At 35.7% G+C, this 18,008-nt stretch overlaps 1 protein-coding gene and 1 long non-coding RNA gene across 4 annotated transcripts; one reads left to right on the plus strand and one right to left on the minus strand.

Moving 5' to 3' along the window:
• The first annotated feature begins 87 nt into the window (after positions 1-87).
• On the plus strand, positions 88-17,012 carry LOC113077526 (uncharacterized). Its single transcript, XR_003281368.1, has 3 exons — positions 88-123; positions 13,013-13,096; positions 15,587-17,012. It is a non-coding gene; the product is annotated as an uncharacterized LOC113077526 (long non-coding RNA).
• On the minus strand, positions 5,603-11,445 carry LOC113077525 (natural killer cell receptor 2B4-like). Of its 3 annotated transcripts, none has more exons than XR_003281367.1 (5): positions 10,698-11,445; positions 10,149-10,469; positions 9,714-10,025; positions 9,253-9,561; positions 5,603-7,402 (listed from the first exon to the last, which is right to left on the minus strand). XR_003281367.1 is itself a non-coding variant. In XM_026249892.1 (5 exons), exons 1-5 carry the CDS (start codon positions 10,762-10,764, stop codon positions 7,392-7,394), a joined length of 831 nt encoding a protein of 276 aa, XP_026105677.1. In that variant the 5' UTR covers positions 10,765-11,445; the 3' UTR covers positions 5,603-7,391. The 3 variants fall into 3 exon arrangements, 2 of the variants coding, with proteins under 2 accessions (XP_026105677.1, XP_026105676.1); XM_026249892.1 differs by having other exon boundaries at positions 9,442-9,561; XM_026249891.1 differs by lacking the exon at positions 5,603-7,402 and having other exon boundaries at positions 8,308-9,561.
• Positions 17,013-18,008: the final 996 nt, after the last annotated feature.

Here is an 18,008-nt window from a genome sequence, read left to right on the forward strand (position 1 = left end):
TAAAGTTTACAAAAGACTCGTTTGCCATTGGAAGGATATCGGCGACGTCATTGCGATCTACTTAATATTCAAGAGCTGAACCGTTGGCGTAGGACTACTAGAGTTTCGCGCTTCCGAGATGAGGTAAGAAACAGTCCAATTAACGGCTAAAACTCTCACTAAAAACTGATGAATTAGTGCTCAGACCACGCCAAGGCTGTCAATCCATCATCCGAGAGAGAAAAAAAGCGGGATGGAGTGAGATGGAGAGACTGAGACTTGTCCTATTGTCCCAGAGGATCATCATCACATTCACCTCAGCGATTTTTTCATCAGCTCCGGGGATTTCTTCACCATGGCAATAACATTAGCCTTTAGCAAGATGAGAAAAGCTTTTAGTGCGGCAATTCTCTCTCTCTCCTTGCCCCTCTTTTAAGCCTCCTGTTTTTATTCCTTAAAGGAAATGTTCACTCAAAAAACGAAAATAATCTGTCATAATTATTCAATGAAATTTTCCATTAATGGATGTTGTTCAGTTGTAATTTGGAAAATGTTTGAAAAATATATAAAAGTACTTATTTGACTGCACTCCAGTCAAAAGCTTGATAAAAAAGAAAAGAAGTACTTCCTTATGTTCTGAAATGCCCTATTAGAAGGTAATTAACTTAACACAGCTCTCTCATCATAGTATAAAAGAAACCAAATGGCATGTATTAGCTGCCTGTAGGAGCCCAATCTCCTCATACAGACCTGTTACCCATGTTTTGGACATGCAGCAGTTGCGAATCACTGCTCAATAGTGCAGTGAGAGACTGAACACAATAACAAACTTTCTGTGCTGGCAGTGCGGTTTAATTTTAAATTATATTTTTAAAAAATCTTTTAAAAAAACGTAGCCTTAAAGTGTTGTTAATGTTAAAAAAGGTACACATTGTTTTTTTAAAAAGCAGTAGTAAGTAAACAGTCAATAAGAAAAAAAACTGAGGGTACTTGGGGTTTTCATACAAATTTATTTTTGACTGCTCTGTTGCTCTCACACAACAGCAAACTGCACAAATGCATGTGGATTTTTAAAAGCAGCTCAACATCAAACTGCATACCAATTTGCATATATTAGCCTACCTTTTAAAACTACCAAGAAATGCCTTTGTGCATCCCACTGCCATCTGGTACACATGTAAACGGCTAAAGTAACCGTTTTCTTAATCAAACACACTTGAACTCAAGTGTGTGCAAGTGATTACAAAAGCTAAAGTGAATGTGTCAGACAAAGAAACATGCACCAGTAATGTGGTTGGAGATCACTGTCAAGGGCAGAGTCTCAAAAAAAACACTATTTCTGCATAATTATCAAAAGTGGCAGTGTAATAAAGTCCTTTCTTGTCAACACCATTTTGCGTGTTGTTGAACTAACTGCTTTCACTTCACATAAAAGGTCTGTAGGTGATCTTAATCTAACCAACTATGATATTTTCATCAAACAGTATTATCATAAACGGTTTTATCAATATGGAGTATGTAATTAAGAGTAAATTGAACATTACTTACAATTAATGCAACCTCTTCAGTTTTAGCCATTTCATGTTTGTTAAAAAAGAAGAAAAAAAAAAACTGAAAGAAGTGGGTAGGCCTACACTCAGAAAAAAAGGTACAAATTCTTTCACTGGGGTGGTACCTTTTTTAAAGAGACACTTTTGTACTTTTTAGGTGCCAATATGGACTCTGAAGGTACAAAGGGACTGTCCCGGTGACAACATTTGTACCTTTTTTTCTGAGAGTGTACATAGTTTTCATCCAACTTAAGACTGATAAATTACCACTGCATATCACATTATGAAAAATGTATTTGTACTGGATACAATCGAACTTATTTGTCTAGGCCTACTTCCACTTTTAAAGTCAGCTTGTTATTTCTCTTCCATGTAAAAAAAAGCCTGATTATAGAGAAACTTAATAAATAACATTACCAGTAGTTGTGCATGACCGTTTTAGCTCATTAGCACGGTCACAACACAATGTTGCTAAAACCTCTCTATTTTGATATGCACCTCATCATATTAATGGAATATTAATATTGAATATTGTATCACAATAGCCTGTTTGTCATAAGAATTGGGATCAAAAATTTGTGCTGTACGTCTTCGAAAGGGAATGCAGTTTTATCTTTTGAAATGAAGATATGTATTTTTGGTTGATTTTTGGTTGCCATTTTGGCAATGTGCATGGTGACTCACCTCAAGAGTGTTTCCGCTGAAGGCTTCCTGATCGGTTAAATATTTAAAACTGATTCTGCCACCTTGTGGTCATTCATTCGTTTTTTGTGTGTGTATTTTATGGAATGATTTTTGTGTCTTTATTATTCTTTTTAACTTAACATATTAAACTCAGTTACAAGTGAATTTAATTAATATCTCGTCTTATACTCTCCCATCTAAATACGTAAGGTTAGCTAAGCCAGTTGTAGATTTGATTAGCCAACATTATAACTGGCAGCCAGAGCCCCAAATAGTAAAGCGTCAGGATGAGAGGAGATAATAATTAAGTTCACTTGTCACTGAAAGTGACGTGACATTCAGCCAAGTATGGTGACCCATACTCAGAATTCGTGCTCTGCATTTAACCCATCCTAAGTGCACACACACACACACACACAGTGAACACACACCCGGAGCAGTGGGCAGCCATTTATGCTGCGGCGCCCGGGGAGCAGTTGGGGGTTCAGTGCCTTGCTCAAGGGCACCTAAGTCGTGGTAACTGAGTTTAAGATGTTAAGTTAGTTATCTTACCCGGTAGGCTTACACGACCTCTTGCTTGTCACAAAATTAGCTTTACTTTCGAACACAGAATGTTTGATTGAATAATGAAGACACACAAAACATTCCATAGTATTGGTGATCATGACAGAAATCTTACTGTCAAAGCGGAGAGGAGAGAACTTTGAAGCTGCTTGAAGCGAGCCGTGTTGACATCTAGATTTTAGTCCTTGTCATCATGATGAGATTAGGTTCCTTCAATCTAAAAAAAAAAAAAAAAAAAGAATAGAAAAGAAAAAGAATAGAAAACAACAGTGAGGAATAGATTGTTGGAATTGATTCCCGTTTATTCCGGAACCAGGAATCGGAATTGGACTTGATTCCAAATAATTTGGAATCAAAGAGCCCTAGATATAGCAGCTTTTCAGACTACCCTAGCAAACTTTTCTCTTCAAAAAGCACCTAGAAACAATCCTAGATGGACATCCTACTGCTTACACTTGCTCTTTTAGATGAAAAATCCTGTTGCTTTCATGAATAACCTCTAAATAGCATTGCAAGAATGTTGATTCTGAGAATTTATACAATTGCACTTAATGTACTTTTTAAATGCACTACATTATTATTAGGATATACAGACTTTATAAAACACATTCCCAGTAAACCTACAGTATTAAAAAAAACAATAATAATTCTTAATCTTCTTAAAAAGTAATACCTAATAAATATCGATGCTCTCAGATTAACATTTTCTGTGATTTTGATATGCTTTTTGATATATATATATATATATATATATATATATATATATATATATATATATATATATATATATATATATATATACATATATGTTTTTTTTGAGAAAGCTGATGATCTAACATTAATATTCATATAACAGCACATACTGCTGTGTACTGTAGGGGGCGGCATTTAACATCCTTTACATTAGTTCAGGGCTGTCCGAACCTGTTCTTGGAGGGCCACTGTCCTGCTACCCTAATTAAACACAACTGAAGCATCTAATAAAGGTATGATTTACTAGAAACTTTCTGAACTTTGCAGGACAGTAATACTGAGTTATAAATATCTATGGAAGAAAAGAGCTGTGCACACAGTGACAAAAATTATGTATTATTATTGAAACGTAATATGTTAGTATTGACTTTTGTGAATCTCACAAACTAATGGAGCTCACACCTTCTAGAATTACAAAAAGTATCTTTCTCATGGCACATTCTTTAAAGTTTCTTAGGCAATTTTCTGAAAGGCTACATTGAAATGAGAAGGCACCAACGCTATACATTGCAATCACAAAGAGTTATTTTGTTTGAATGGCATTTAAAGTCACATTGTTTACATTGTGTGCTTTCATCATTGTTATAGATCTTGTCAGTGCTAAATATAGTTACTGCATTGATCTTCAGGCTTTTTACAAAGTTCCTAACAAATGACAAACACGACAAACATTTTATCAGACAAGAACAACAAATCCCACAGTACTTTCATGGCACGTTTCACAAGTAACATCAGGCAGAAATGAAACTGGAAAAAAAGGATACAGATACAGAGGGAATACATTAATTGAAAGTGCCTTTGTGGTTTAACTGAACAGTGATATTTTTGGAAGTGGAAAAAGTGATGTATTCTAGTTACAGTTTTTGTTCCAATTCTGTTTACACAAAAATATTAGCATTTTCATACCATACCAACCGAAGTGCTTAAAACAGGCCACTTCAAAGGGCTTTCCTTTCCGTTTGAAGGGGTTAGGGATGAGCCCTTCCAAATGGAATGCAGAGTATGTTTGTGTGTGTGCAAGTGTATGCTCGCGTGTAAACACATGCACAAGAAATGACACCTAACCTAAGATTATTACAAACAACAAGTTTTAGAGTGGCCTTTTATTGTGGCCAGCCTTAGGCACACCTGTGCAATAATCATGCTGTATAATCAGCATCTTGATACACACCTGTGAGGTGGATGGATTATCTGGGCAAAGGAGAAGTGCTCACTAACATAGATTTAGACAGATTTGTGAACAATATTTGAGAGATATAGGCCTTTTGTGTACATAGAAAAAGTATGAGATCTTCGAGTTCAGCTCATAAAAAACGGGGGCAAAAAAAATGGTTGCATTTATCATTTTGTTCAGAGTATAAACGTGAAGGATAGATTTATGTTAAACAAGAGCTTAAAAAAAATCAAAAAATCAGTATTGATTTTCATTGACTCTTAACTTTTATAAAGAATATCTCTCAGGGGGTGATGTATCCAGATGGTTGTAAATATTTAGCAATTAAATGCAACAAAATCTTGTTGACAATGGTCTAGAGTTTAAACAATTGATTTTAAATATACAGCAAAAGCACAATATCATTTGTATTAAAAAAACATGGCTCAGACCAAGGTGAAATTGTATAATTCAAGGGTATACAACAATTAGAAAAGATAAGGAAAATGGAAATGGGGTGGAGTGTCATTTTTTTGTGCAATGTGGAGTGAGATATAATTTGATAAGTACAGATAAAGAAAAGTAAGTAATAGTGATTAAAATCTGTAAAGGATGAGATAATGTTAATAAATTATTATAATCCATGTAAATAATTCATTTTAGCACGTTAGGTAAAATGTTATGAGTGGAGACTTTAATGCATGTAATGTAATAATGGGTAGTAGGAAAATAGATGCAAATACAGTATTAGAGGATTATGAATTAGTATGCATGAATGATAGAACAGGGACAAAGTATAATAGTAGTCAAAATACGACAGGTCTAATAATAGTATCAAATAGCATGTGCATTTCTGCTTGACAGCAATCACAGGCAAGAGTTAACAATGCAACCAAGAACAAATAAACAAACAAAAAAATACTTCTTAAGATGTTTTTTATTCGTTTTAAGGAATTTGCATGTTTTAATAGTATATGTTTTGCCCTGACCATGTTGTAGTATCCTTTACTGGAGTGTTAAAAATTTCGAGAAATGTATTTTGTCTTACCATGTAAAATGTAGTAAAATTTCTGTAGTAAATATTATAATGTTTTGAAACCATAAGTGTATGACATCAAAGTATCGCGAGAGCTATAGAGAGAAGACGAATCCATATGCAATCCGTTTCAGAGCGTCTCACTCACATCCACCATGTTTGTAGTTCTTTCTGTTCGTGGCTGTTGTTCTGAACCAAATGGCTTTCAGTATGCAGCTTATTGCTTAAAGCTCTGGCTCCCTCTAGTGTCACTTGCATGAATTCACCACGTTTTACCACTCTAGCACAGAGGCAAGATTCTTCTAGTCAAATGATTACTGTGTAAGTCCACAATGACATCTTTAAAACATGACAAACTTGATCTGTTTTTAGTTGGACTGAACATGTCAGTAATTGGCAAAATTATTTGTAGTGGTGCAACACTGGTTTAACAACAAACACATGGTCATTGCTAGAAACTTAGAAAAAAATACATTGTGATTATGATTTAGCTGTGAGAGTACAGTATGTCAAAATCAGTCGGGGACACATTACAGAAAACCCTGACTATTACTTCACTTTTCTGATGAGCTCATAGAGCAAATTTTAAAATACAGTGGAAATGTCCCAGTATTAGTAACACAAACATGTCCAGTCAGACAAGCTGAACAACTAACAGCTGACAACTAACAGTTGTCGGTTAGGGTTTGATTAAAAAGGGTGTCAAACATTCAGGATCTAATCTGTTTGAAAAAAAGGAAGTATATATATAATAACTGAAGAGAGTAAACCATTAAAATTCCCATTCATCTAAAAGGCAGAAGCAGTCAGACTAGATCCAGTGACTCCAGTGAACCCCCTGTGAGCAAATCAAAATGATTTAAATGTTACCCAACTAATCATTCCGGAGCTGCAGGAAAGAACCAAGAGAACACAAAACATTTGATCAAAATGTGTAGACAAATTCAAACTGTTCATATGAATCGTACACTGACTTTCATTTACAATAATACAAAATAGGCATTTCAATACAAAAGTATAAATGCATAATACATTTTCTGATCCAAAAATTATAGAAAATGATGTACATAAATATAGATTTTGTACACAATTAATAGCAGAATAAGTACATTTTTAAAAGAGCAGATAGCAGAAAAAAAGATTGAAGGCTTTTATGTAAACTTAAGTGTTTATGAAGGATTTAAAATAAAGATTCCAGTAACAGAGCTGAGCTTGCATGAACATGCCTTGCCTAACAGGTAAACATCTACCCACAGAACAAGATACAGCATGTTAGATTAAACTGACACCAAACACTGAAGGTCTAATGTAAACACTAGGAATAATCCATTAAAACATGTCTATTGCATTTTCCGGAGAAATGGTCCGTTATACTGAGTTACCCACATGAGTGGAGATTACTCAGAAATATTTGACTGCTCCATAGCTGCTGGCCAATCAAAGTCAAGTATTCCGGAAAAATGATTAATACAAATATAGAATGTTCATGTGTTTGTTAGCATTCTATGAGATGAAATGACTGTGGAAGCTAGAGAAGTGAATACTTAAATGACTTTTACATGCTGGTTTCATATCAGTTGCAAAAAAAAAAAAAAAAAAAAAAAAAAAAAAAGGCTTATACCACTGATCATGTCATTTCACATTAACACTCGAGTATATGACGTGGTGCTCTTCATCTGGTTTCTGAAAGAAAACAAAACATGTATATCAGGAATTAAAACGTAAAACAATTAAAAGAGTGTGTGTATGCTTATATAAGTAATGTTTGTGTGTGTACATACAGTACAGACCAAAAGTTTGGAAACATTACTATTTTTAATGTTTTTGAAAGAAATTTCTTCTGCTCGTCAAGCCTGCATTTATTTGATCAAAAATACAGAAAAAAATAGTAATATTGTGAAATATTATTACAACTTAAAATAATAGTTTTCTATTTGAATATACTTTTAAAAAAATGTATTCCTGTGATGCAAAGCTGAATTTTCAGCATCATTACTCAGTGTCACATGTAACATCCAGTCGATCACATGATCATTTAGAAATCATTCTAATATTCTGATTTATTATGAGTGTTGGAAACAGTTCTGCTGTCTAATATATTTGATCAATAAAAGGTTAAAAAGAACTGCATTTATTAAAAAAAATGTTTCTAATAATATATATACTAATAATATATTTTCTTTACTATCACTTTTTATTATTACTGACCCCAAATTACTGACCAGTAGTGTATATTGTTATTACAAAATATTTATATTTTAAAAACATAGCTTCTTTTTTTTTTTTATTCATCAAAGTATCCTAAAAAAGTATCACACGCTCTGAAAAAATATTAAGCAGAAGAACTGTTTCCAGCTTTGATAATGAATCACCATTTAAAATGATTTCTACAGGATCATGTGATAATGATCCTAACAATTCAGCTTTGCATGACAGAAATAAATGATAATTTAAAGTATAATAAATGTAAAAACAATTATTTTAGATTGTAATAATATATCACAATATTACATTTATTTTCTGTATTTTTGATCAAATAAATGCAGGCTTGATGAGCAGAAGAAACTTATTTCAAAAACATTAAAAATAGTAATGTTTCCAAACTTTTGGTCTGTACTGTATATACCAACAGTCTGGTAATGTGCTTGTAATACTTAACTATAAACTGGTCAGCAGTTGAATAAAAAGACAATTACAAGCACGGGGCATGATAGCAAAAGCATGATGTTTTATTCAATCTTTTTAAATAACTTTCTTAAATACTGGCAAGATGTACATGCACAATTTCACCACAAAAAGTGAAGACTTCAAACAGAGCAATTCTTTTGGCTTTTGAAAGGTATTTGGGGGCTTTTTGGGCATTTTGAAAACACTTTCATTTTCGTCTGTTCGGTGTTAATCACTGGCAAAGCTGCAAAAAGTCAACTGGAGGTTCCAGCACTGCTTTCCTGCATTTCATTCAGATGCTTTTGAATCGGCAGGCTTTATAACGAATGCTTTTGTGATTTGATCACTGACTGTGTGTCTGTCACAGATGCCGGTGGCTTTTCAGAAGCATAATGGTATTCATTAAATTTACAACCTACGTCGGCGACGATAGTACACAGACATAGAGCACAACCGCTCTCACGCGACCCGAGTTTGATACCCGTCTCAAGATCCTTTGCCGATAACTACAAAACTTTGCCGAAAAACTACACCCTTCCTAAACCCTATACTAGCTCTGAGAAATGAGAAGGTGTTTTTGGTATAACGTGTTTCTCAAGTTATCTGATATTGCACTGTGCCTTAGGGACAGTACCATGTGCAATTGAAGCCTAGCAGAAAAAAGAACAAGCATAAACAGACATTAAGCTAAAAAGAGTGGTATAAATAGCTTCAAAGGCCACATCATGCGCAGACAAATAAGAAGAAACACTGACAGCAGCACAGGATGGCACAGTCACTGCTTTGTCACGTGTTCAAGCGCATGTGTTTCTCTCCACATCTGTAGTTTATGCAGATTCACTGTACACTGCAGTACAGTGTCTTACCGTACTGTGAACACCGCGTGCACAAAATGTTGTTTCGGCATAAAGCACCTCTTCCTCACAAGTCTGGACTGTTTTAATGATAATATCACATTGTTCAAATAAGTCTGCAATGGTGTTCAAAAACATATTTTGAGATCTCGATTTTGTCCCAGAATGCTCATTTTATTCGATGGAAAGGGTAATACTTGCCTTCTGATCCTGCTGGTTTGCGTCTCCTGCAGTTGAAGTATATCGCCCCCACAATTGCCAAGACCAGCACCACCGCAAAACTAATTAACAATACCATTGTCTGTGACTGCTGAAAGGGTCCTATAATTACCAACAAAAGAATAATATTAATTCATTGGTCCTTATTTCAATCAAGAAATTGTTCTCATCTCATAACATGGCTTTGAACGGACAAGGTTAGAATATAACTTTTTAAACATACTCTTTAATCACTAATATCACCACTGACATACCTGTAGATGTGGGACAGAGCTGAGTGATGTCCAGATGTTGAGTCTGGTTGCTGATGGGATTGTTGAGCACACAGCTGTAGCTGTTTTTATCCTGATATTCCACCTCCAGAGGTAGAGAGAGACTGATGCTGAGATCAGACACACTGATGCTGGACAATAAACTGTTTCCTTTGTACCAGGAGAGATTCACACGACTCACATTCAACGCTGAACACAGCAGCGCACATCTGGACGCTGATGAGCGTTCAGAAGATGATGATGATGATGAAGAGTTTGAAGCGTCTCTGGTGATGATAGGAATGGGAAGAGGACCTGGAAATAATGATGGAAATATAAATGTTAATGGGAAAAGTTTTCATCTTAAACGACATAATCGTCTGAACATTTTCCAAAACCTTTATCTCTTAGCATCATTAAGCATGTAAAATTGCTCACCATAGACATCAACAGAGAAACTCTTGGATGTAACGTCATCTCGGATGATTTGTAGTTTATAAAGTCCAGAGTGTTCAGTTCTGATGTTTCTGATGGTCATAGATCCAGTCTGGCTGTCCATCTGCAGTCTGTTTCTGAACGTCACCGTTCTGTTACCTATATAGATCTTCTGTCTATCAGCAATACGGGTGAATGAGTTGTTAACTTTAAACATCCACAGTATCTGATCATCTTTCTGTAAATTAACGTCAGTGTTTAGAGTGACAGAATCGCCCTCCATCACTGATAATGCCTGCATTACATCTGTATCACCAAACACACCTGAAACAGAAATATTTTTCACATTTTAGAGTAAACTACATGACAGAAACCAATAAGTACACACAAAAAAAGTCAGTTGTTTATTCTTTTAGACGGGGCGTTTTCCACATGTTGTGCTCCAAGGTTGAACATATTCACCTAAATGTAAAATAGATTTATTGTGTGAAAACATAAAAAAAATCCACTTTTGCGCCTGAAACGCTATTTAATAAAATTCGAACCACTTACCATATGAGAACCAAATCCATAGACAGAGGAAAAAAGATTTATAAACCATATTCACATATCCCGACATATCCAATGAATAATCTCCTCATGATTTAGTAGAGCGAGCTTGCTCGTCCGCTTTTTTCAAAACAAAAACGAAGCAGATTATTAAAAGTAGCCTACGCTTACAACAAAAACTATAGCGCAATCAGTACATTAAAACAGTTACGTTAGTATCGATTTCGCTTTAAATTTTTAAGATGGGCTAAAAAAATAAAAATAAAAAAATAAGATCTATTGTCTTAAGATTTGCGTGTGACTGTAGGCCTACGTCGATTGCAATATTATATCCTGAAAACTGTGGTAGCACATCCATCCATTTTAAAAACGCACGAGGTATTTTTTTCTGTTAAGAAAAAAGAAATAGGCAACGGTATTGAAAACTCTAGCCTACTTCTTGATTTCAGTTTCCATACTTCCAGACCAAATCGCTCCGCCCTTTAGGGGTCCTCCTAGCCCTATCGCCTCAGAGATAAGCGCAGATGAACAGTAGCCTAAACACAGCGTGGGGATCAGTCCTCGAGACGTCTTTACAGTAGCTTTAAGAAGATCAAGGGACATTCAGCTCTTTCGCTGACACAAACAGGATGAAGACTTTGAGCAGGAACTGTGTTGTAGTGCAGGATTTTTTTTCTTGCATGATTGTATTTATTTTGTTCAACTTGTGGTTTGCAGCTCATCTCTTATCTTAACACCTTCATGTAATTTTCCTCTCCTCTCAGCAAAAAAAAAAAAAAAAAAAAAAAAAAAGTTCCTAACTCTAATCTGAATATCAGTTTAGAGGTGAGTCTATAAATCATAAAGTCCGTTGACAGGGATCAAATAACAAGGAAAGTTTACATCAGATCATGATTCATCCTTAAGCACAGGAGCCAATCACCATCATCTGAAATGTTTCAAGTAGGTTACATACAGAGTTCTGGCACGAAACTCTGATGGTGCAGTCTGATTTTTTTTTTTTTTTTGATGGTGCAGTCCGATAGGTCTAACTCAGTCTGACGTAATGACATCATCACATGTCACAGCTGATTGGTTCTCTCCTGTATGGGTAGCCAATGAGAACAAACATTCAAATACATGACTAGAGCTTGCCGTAGCAGTGCAGCTTGCTTCAGAAACCCTCCACCTTCCCCAGCTCCACCTGTATAAATCCACTACAAGGTATTTCATTGTATGTTATATTTGCAGCAGCAATATTCTTACGTGCTCACAGGAGCATGTTGTGGCTGTATTGGCAGAAGCATGTCTCGGTACTAGCAGTGTAGCAGATCTATTCCTCAAAGACCAGATAGATTAACATTATCATGTGCATTTCCATGCCAATCCCCCCGACAATTGTCATGATAGAAATAAAGCTATATAATGAATAGTTAATGCCTTTTTGTTTATAGCCACTTTTTTCTTTTACACTATCTAGACATGTTCTGACACTTGGGTTTTGATTGACCACTATTTTCTATTTTCTATGATTTATACAAGGGAACTTGAATGATGCTTCATGGTAATTGTAGAACAACTGTTTTATATATTCATATATTTTCTCAGTTGACTCATTTTTCTCACTCATGGGAACTCGAGCTCTAGGTCACCATCCTCAGTGCAGACTTTTATTTCCCCTGACTCTGAGAAACTAGTTCATGTTTTCTCTCTTCTAGCTTTTCTGCCATCACATGTCTCACTCCTTTGCAACTTCCTCAACATGAGAGTTTGTTTCTCTTCAAGTCCAAAGCCAGTCATTGTTACAGTATCTATTGGCAGTTAATAGCAAGAGTTCATCAGAACATCTTACTTTATTTTAATGTATACATATCTGTGATGAAATATACTTTTTTAACATAATACTTTTTTGTAATAGTATAATAGTATTTCTGTGGTTCACTAATGTTCTGCCTAGACTAGCTAAAGATGCTTCAGTTGTGTTTTTGATTAATGGAACAATAAAGCACTTATTTCTTTCCATAAAATAAACATACAGAATGCTTCTTAGAATTCTAACATTATTTTTGTCCTGAGTTTTTTTTAATGTGAGCCTTGACTATGTTACTAATTCCATAAAAAAAAAAAAAATCTTGATTCCTGTTTCATAATGTCACATTACTACATGTGACAGGCTCACTTTTAACTACAAGTCACTTCCTGTAAACATCCTGAAAATGTCTGGCCTTTGCCCTTTTTTTTGGGATTTCCTACTGTACAAATGGCAGCTTAGAGCAATGCATCGACCTTGATTGCAGAAGAGCGGAAACTGACATCTGATGTTTTGTTTTTCGTTTCAGCAACAAGCAGCTGCAAGGAGGTATAATGGTCACAGTGGAAGACATCTGCACTAAATTATCTTTATAGGGCTGCACAAACAAATGGTGTGTCATGATTGTTATTTCCCTGCAACTACACAAAACATCTGCTTTATATAAAGTGAAACTACAGTATAAAAACAATGAAGTACAATAGTCCTTTTTCTGAAGGCAGTGAATGAAGCATAATTCGCTGAAGACCATTAGGGGCTTTTATTCAGGACTTGTGTCCATCAGCGTGGTTTTAATTACTTTTCTAAATACGAAATTATTTTTCTAAATACTGTCTAATTTGTTTAATATAAACTTTAACATTACATGGATGCACAATAAGAAATTTGTTTTATTAGACATCAAATTGAAACAGAAGAAAGACTAATGCAAATCTTTTTAGGTAACCAATAAGGAAATTGAATACCCAATAACAGTCAAGATTTCATATGCAGCCTAGACTTATGCAAAGTAATATTTAGTATAGGCCTATAATATTAAGTAGGCTGTATGATATAAAATTGTATTTAATTCAGTAACTCCTACACATGATTTCTGGGTCTGCATGATATTCTGAACGAAGCACTCGTATGAGTCGATTCTCTTCTGTAAATATAAATCACAATGCACTGATGTTGTCCGACTCCTGAAAGAAAGAAAGAATGATTATCAGTCGTCTTCAGATGAAGTGTTTAAAGTTATATTTTCAGCCTTCTCTTGCCCCAGCCCTAGTCAATGTCACATTAACTGAGATGGCCAATCAAATCAAAGTAGACGGGGTTTACCATTCACAGAAGCAGATTGCAATTTCCAGCGCGAAGCATCAATTTAATGTTGAAATGAAACCGCAACGTAAGTTATGGTAGTTGCAACCAGGGGCGTTGCACAAGATCTTGGGCCCTATGCATAGGCAGTCCTGATGGGCCCCCATGGCCCCGTCCATGAAAATATCCAGGTAAAATAAAATATATTCCAGACTTTTCAAGGGCTCTCTCTTCCTTTGGGGCCCTGGTAATCAGTACTGGTTTTACCCCAGTCAGACGCCCCTGGTTGCAACTCATTTAATATTAGTCAAATGTTTGTTTTTTTATGTTAGAAATATGGCCATTTTGATAGAGAGGGGTGATTTGTGAATGACCTGATTCTGTGCCTCTCTTTCTACAAAAAGTTGTGATTTTAGATACTTAAAAACAGCTCATCGTTTTTGAGTAATATAATGTTGCGATCCAGTACCAAAGCTATTTTATTATTAGCAAAAGTCACGGTAGACAACATGTTTCTTTGTGTGCATGCGTCAAGTGGTGAATTAATAACTTTTATATGATGTTCAAAATCAGTCTGATATTGAATGATTTTTAACTGGATTCTCTTCTGCTCTTCAAGTCTGTATTTATTTGTAAAAATTAAAATACAGAAAACAATGTCATTGGTTTTCTATGTGACCATAGGCTATTTTAAAATATATATATGTTCTGTGATACAGCGCTGAATTTTCAGCATCATTAATCCAGGGGGAAGTTCAAACTCAGACCGGTACACAACGTTTTCTATAGTTTCCGGTTTGAACGACATGTTTCCTGGAAATAGTGTGCAACAGGGTTTGAGATAGGTTTTCTCTCGTTTGATGGGTGTGTCAGAAATGTCAGCCTAATCAGCAGCAACATGTACTGTATATAAACCACACAGTAAAGAGACAGCTCACACAATTATTATAGGGGCTGCTGCACAGACATTTAGAAATTGATTTTAAAAAGCAAAGTATTTAAAATTAAAATTAAGCTATGTAAACATCATAGTGTCAAAAGTATCAACTCAAGCTTTTTACTCAAGTAAAAGTGTAAAAGTACTTGTTTCAAAACTACTTAAAGTATTAATATGATCCTACATTAAAAGTAATGTATGAAAAAAAAAAAAGCCATTAAGAACAAAATCTTAGGCTGCTCCACAAGGGGCAAATTGTGCACTATTTAACCAGTTAAAGTCTGCACCCTGAAGCGGGCGTCCTGAACACCCCTTGACTCGAACGTGTCAGTGTTTACTAATAGATTAAATGAAACAGGACAAATTTAATCTTGACAAACTATATAGCATTATAAAGATCACTGTTTTTTTCACTTTGTTTACGTTTCAGTTATTCAGGGACATTATTGTTTGTGTCTGTTATGGAATAACTGAAACTGCGTCTTGGTAGTAAAAATAAGGGCATGGTTTCGTAGCGTACAGTGTCACAAACACAATGAGATGATCCACAAAAAAAAAAAAAGTGAAAGAAAAGCTGAAGATTTTTATTTGAATTCTGGCGCTCTCTCGTGACGTGTGCTCTGGCGCACCTGTCAGCTGATAGAGGCGTAACTTAGCGATCCTCTTTTTCCTTGTTTTATTTTTCCAAAAGTTTCATGTATGTGTTATTGTGTTTTATGTTGAATGTCCCGTCATAATGGGGGGTTCTGGCTGACAAGTTAAGTTGAGAAATAATAACTTTTAAGAAATGTATTTTTTGATAAACGAACCCAACACATGCTATGTCCTTACTGAAGTGTGATGTGATTTGTGCCATGTGTGCAGGTGCGATGGATCGCGTACAGACCAATAGGGTGTCGGAATGGAATATGTTTATACTTCTCATCCAATCACAATCAAATTCACCTCATCTGGACGGCGCGATTTATCTGGGTAGTTTTTTTTTTCAGTAACGAAGCTATTTTTAAAATGTAAGGAGTAGAAAGTACAGATAATTGTGTGAAAATGTAAGCAGTAGAAGTAAGAGTCGGCTGAAAAATAATTACTCCAGAAAGTATAGAGACCCCAAATTTCTACTTAAGGTAACAAAATATTTGTACTTCGTTACTTGAAACCTCTGGTAAACACTTGCATTTTAGTGTCCCATCAGGTAATGAAAAGTTAGACACACACTTGTGGTCTTCATCCTCACTTGAACACTTGGGTCAAATACAGGAAATACGTCAAAGAAGTAGTTAAGTGCAAAGACCACAAGTGTGGATATTTGGACAAGGCTTAAGTGCATTCTTTGTCTAAGGCCACATCATGAATAAACAAATCAGTATAAACCATGAGGAAACAAATGGTTTTTCTCTGAGCTCCTGTGGTTTCTGCAGATGCATTATCTACATACAGATATATAATTGTAGTGTAAACACCAGTGTTGGGTGTTTTATACTTTTATACATTTTATACTTTTAGGTCAACTTTGACCTGCTTAACTCATTTAAATGAGTAGAACTTTGAGTGAGAACAAATTCATCTGCTGTAAGTGCAGAATCAGACAATTTAGAATGTTTACACTGCAGCATGATGAATGTTACAGTCTGTATCTGTTTATAATGTGCTAATAACGAAGAATTTAGCTTATGAAATATCAGAATGGTGTTTATGAACTGTGTAGTAATACAGACAAAGCATAATGTGCACGAAAGACCCAAAATGTTGGTTTTTGTTAGGAGTGGACAAAATTAGCATTAGTGACTGCTAATGTAATGTCGGCTGCATGTACATGTCAGTGAGTATGAAATATGGTACTTATAGCTTTGAAATGATTAATACAGCTTAAAATATCTCAAATTGTGTTCTGAAGATGAACAAAGCTTTTATGGGTTTGGAACGACATTTGGGTAAGTGATTAATGACAAAAATTTTCATTTAGCAGTGGTGTATTCCTTAAAGTTACTTTTCAGTCTGAGTAATTAGAAAAGTAATTTAAATACATTTATAAAATGTAAATTTTGTCCCAGAAAGCATTTATTGAAATACTTGCCGTCTGATCTTGTGTGTTTGCAGATCTTGCGGTGAAGGTATGTCTTGCCCACAGATAAAGCCATAACCAGTAATATCACTACACCAGTTAGTTTCAATGGGTTAAGTTGTGACAGCTGAATGACATTTATCAGAATCAGAATCAGATTCAGAAAGAGCTTTATTGCCAAGTATGTTTGCGCATACAAGGAATTTGTTTTGGTGACATTAGCTTCCAGTACACAGAGACACCAACACACAGACAAAAAAAAAAACAAAAACGAAAAAAATGTAGCCAAATAAATAAGTGTATAAACAATTGTGCTATAAATGATAATGGGATAGGATTGAAAAAGATGCAGGGATGTACTAGGATGGAGGAGTAACAAATAAATATAAGGATGTTGCAATTTTGTTTGCATAAGCATAAGTGGGGAACATTTAACTGTTCATGAGGTAGATTGCCTGGGGGAAGAAACTGTTCTTGTGCCTTGCTGTTCTGGTATTTGCGGCTCTGAGACGCCGGCCAGATGGCAAAAGTTCAAAGATGGGGTGACTTGGATGTGAGGGATCCAGAGTGATTTTATGAGCCCTTTTCCTCACTCTGGATGTATACAGTTCTTGAAGGGTGGGCAGGGGAGCACCAATAATCCTTTCAGCAGTCCGAACAGTTCTCTGTAGTCTTCTGATGTCTGATTTTGTTGCTGAGCCAAACCAGACAGTTATTGAGGTACACAGTACAGACTCAATGACGGCTGAGTAGAACTGTTTCAGCAGCTCCTGTGGCAAGTTAAACTTCCTCAGCTGGCGAAGGAAATACAACCTTTGTTGGGCCTTTTTTACAATGGAGTCAATGTGATTGTCCCACTTCAGGTCCTGAGAGATAGTGGTTCCCAGGAATCTGAATGACTCCACTGCAGTCACAGGGCTGTTCATGATGGTGAGTGGGGAAAGTGCAGGTGGGTTTCTCCTAAAGTCCACGATCATCTCCACTGTTTTGAGCGTGTTCAGCTCCAGGTTGTTAAGACTGCACCAGACAGCCAGCTGCTCAACCTCTTGTCTGTAAGCAGACTCATCACCGTCCTGGATGAGGCCGATGACTGTAGTGTCATCTGCAAACTTCAGGAGCTTGACAGAGGGGTCTTTAGAGGTGCAGTCGTTGGTGTACAGGGAGAAGAGCAGAGGGGAGAGAACACATCCCTGAGGGGCGCCAGTGTTGGTGGAGCAGCTGTTTGAT

Source organism: Carassius auratus, unplaced genomic scaffold (genome assembly GCF_003368295.1).
Source record: "Carassius auratus strain Wakin unplaced genomic scaffold, ASM336829v1 scaf_tig00022813, whole genome shotgun sequence".
NCBI classification, from domain to species: domain Eukaryota; kingdom Metazoa; phylum Chordata; class Actinopteri; order Cypriniformes; family Cyprinidae; genus Carassius; species Carassius auratus.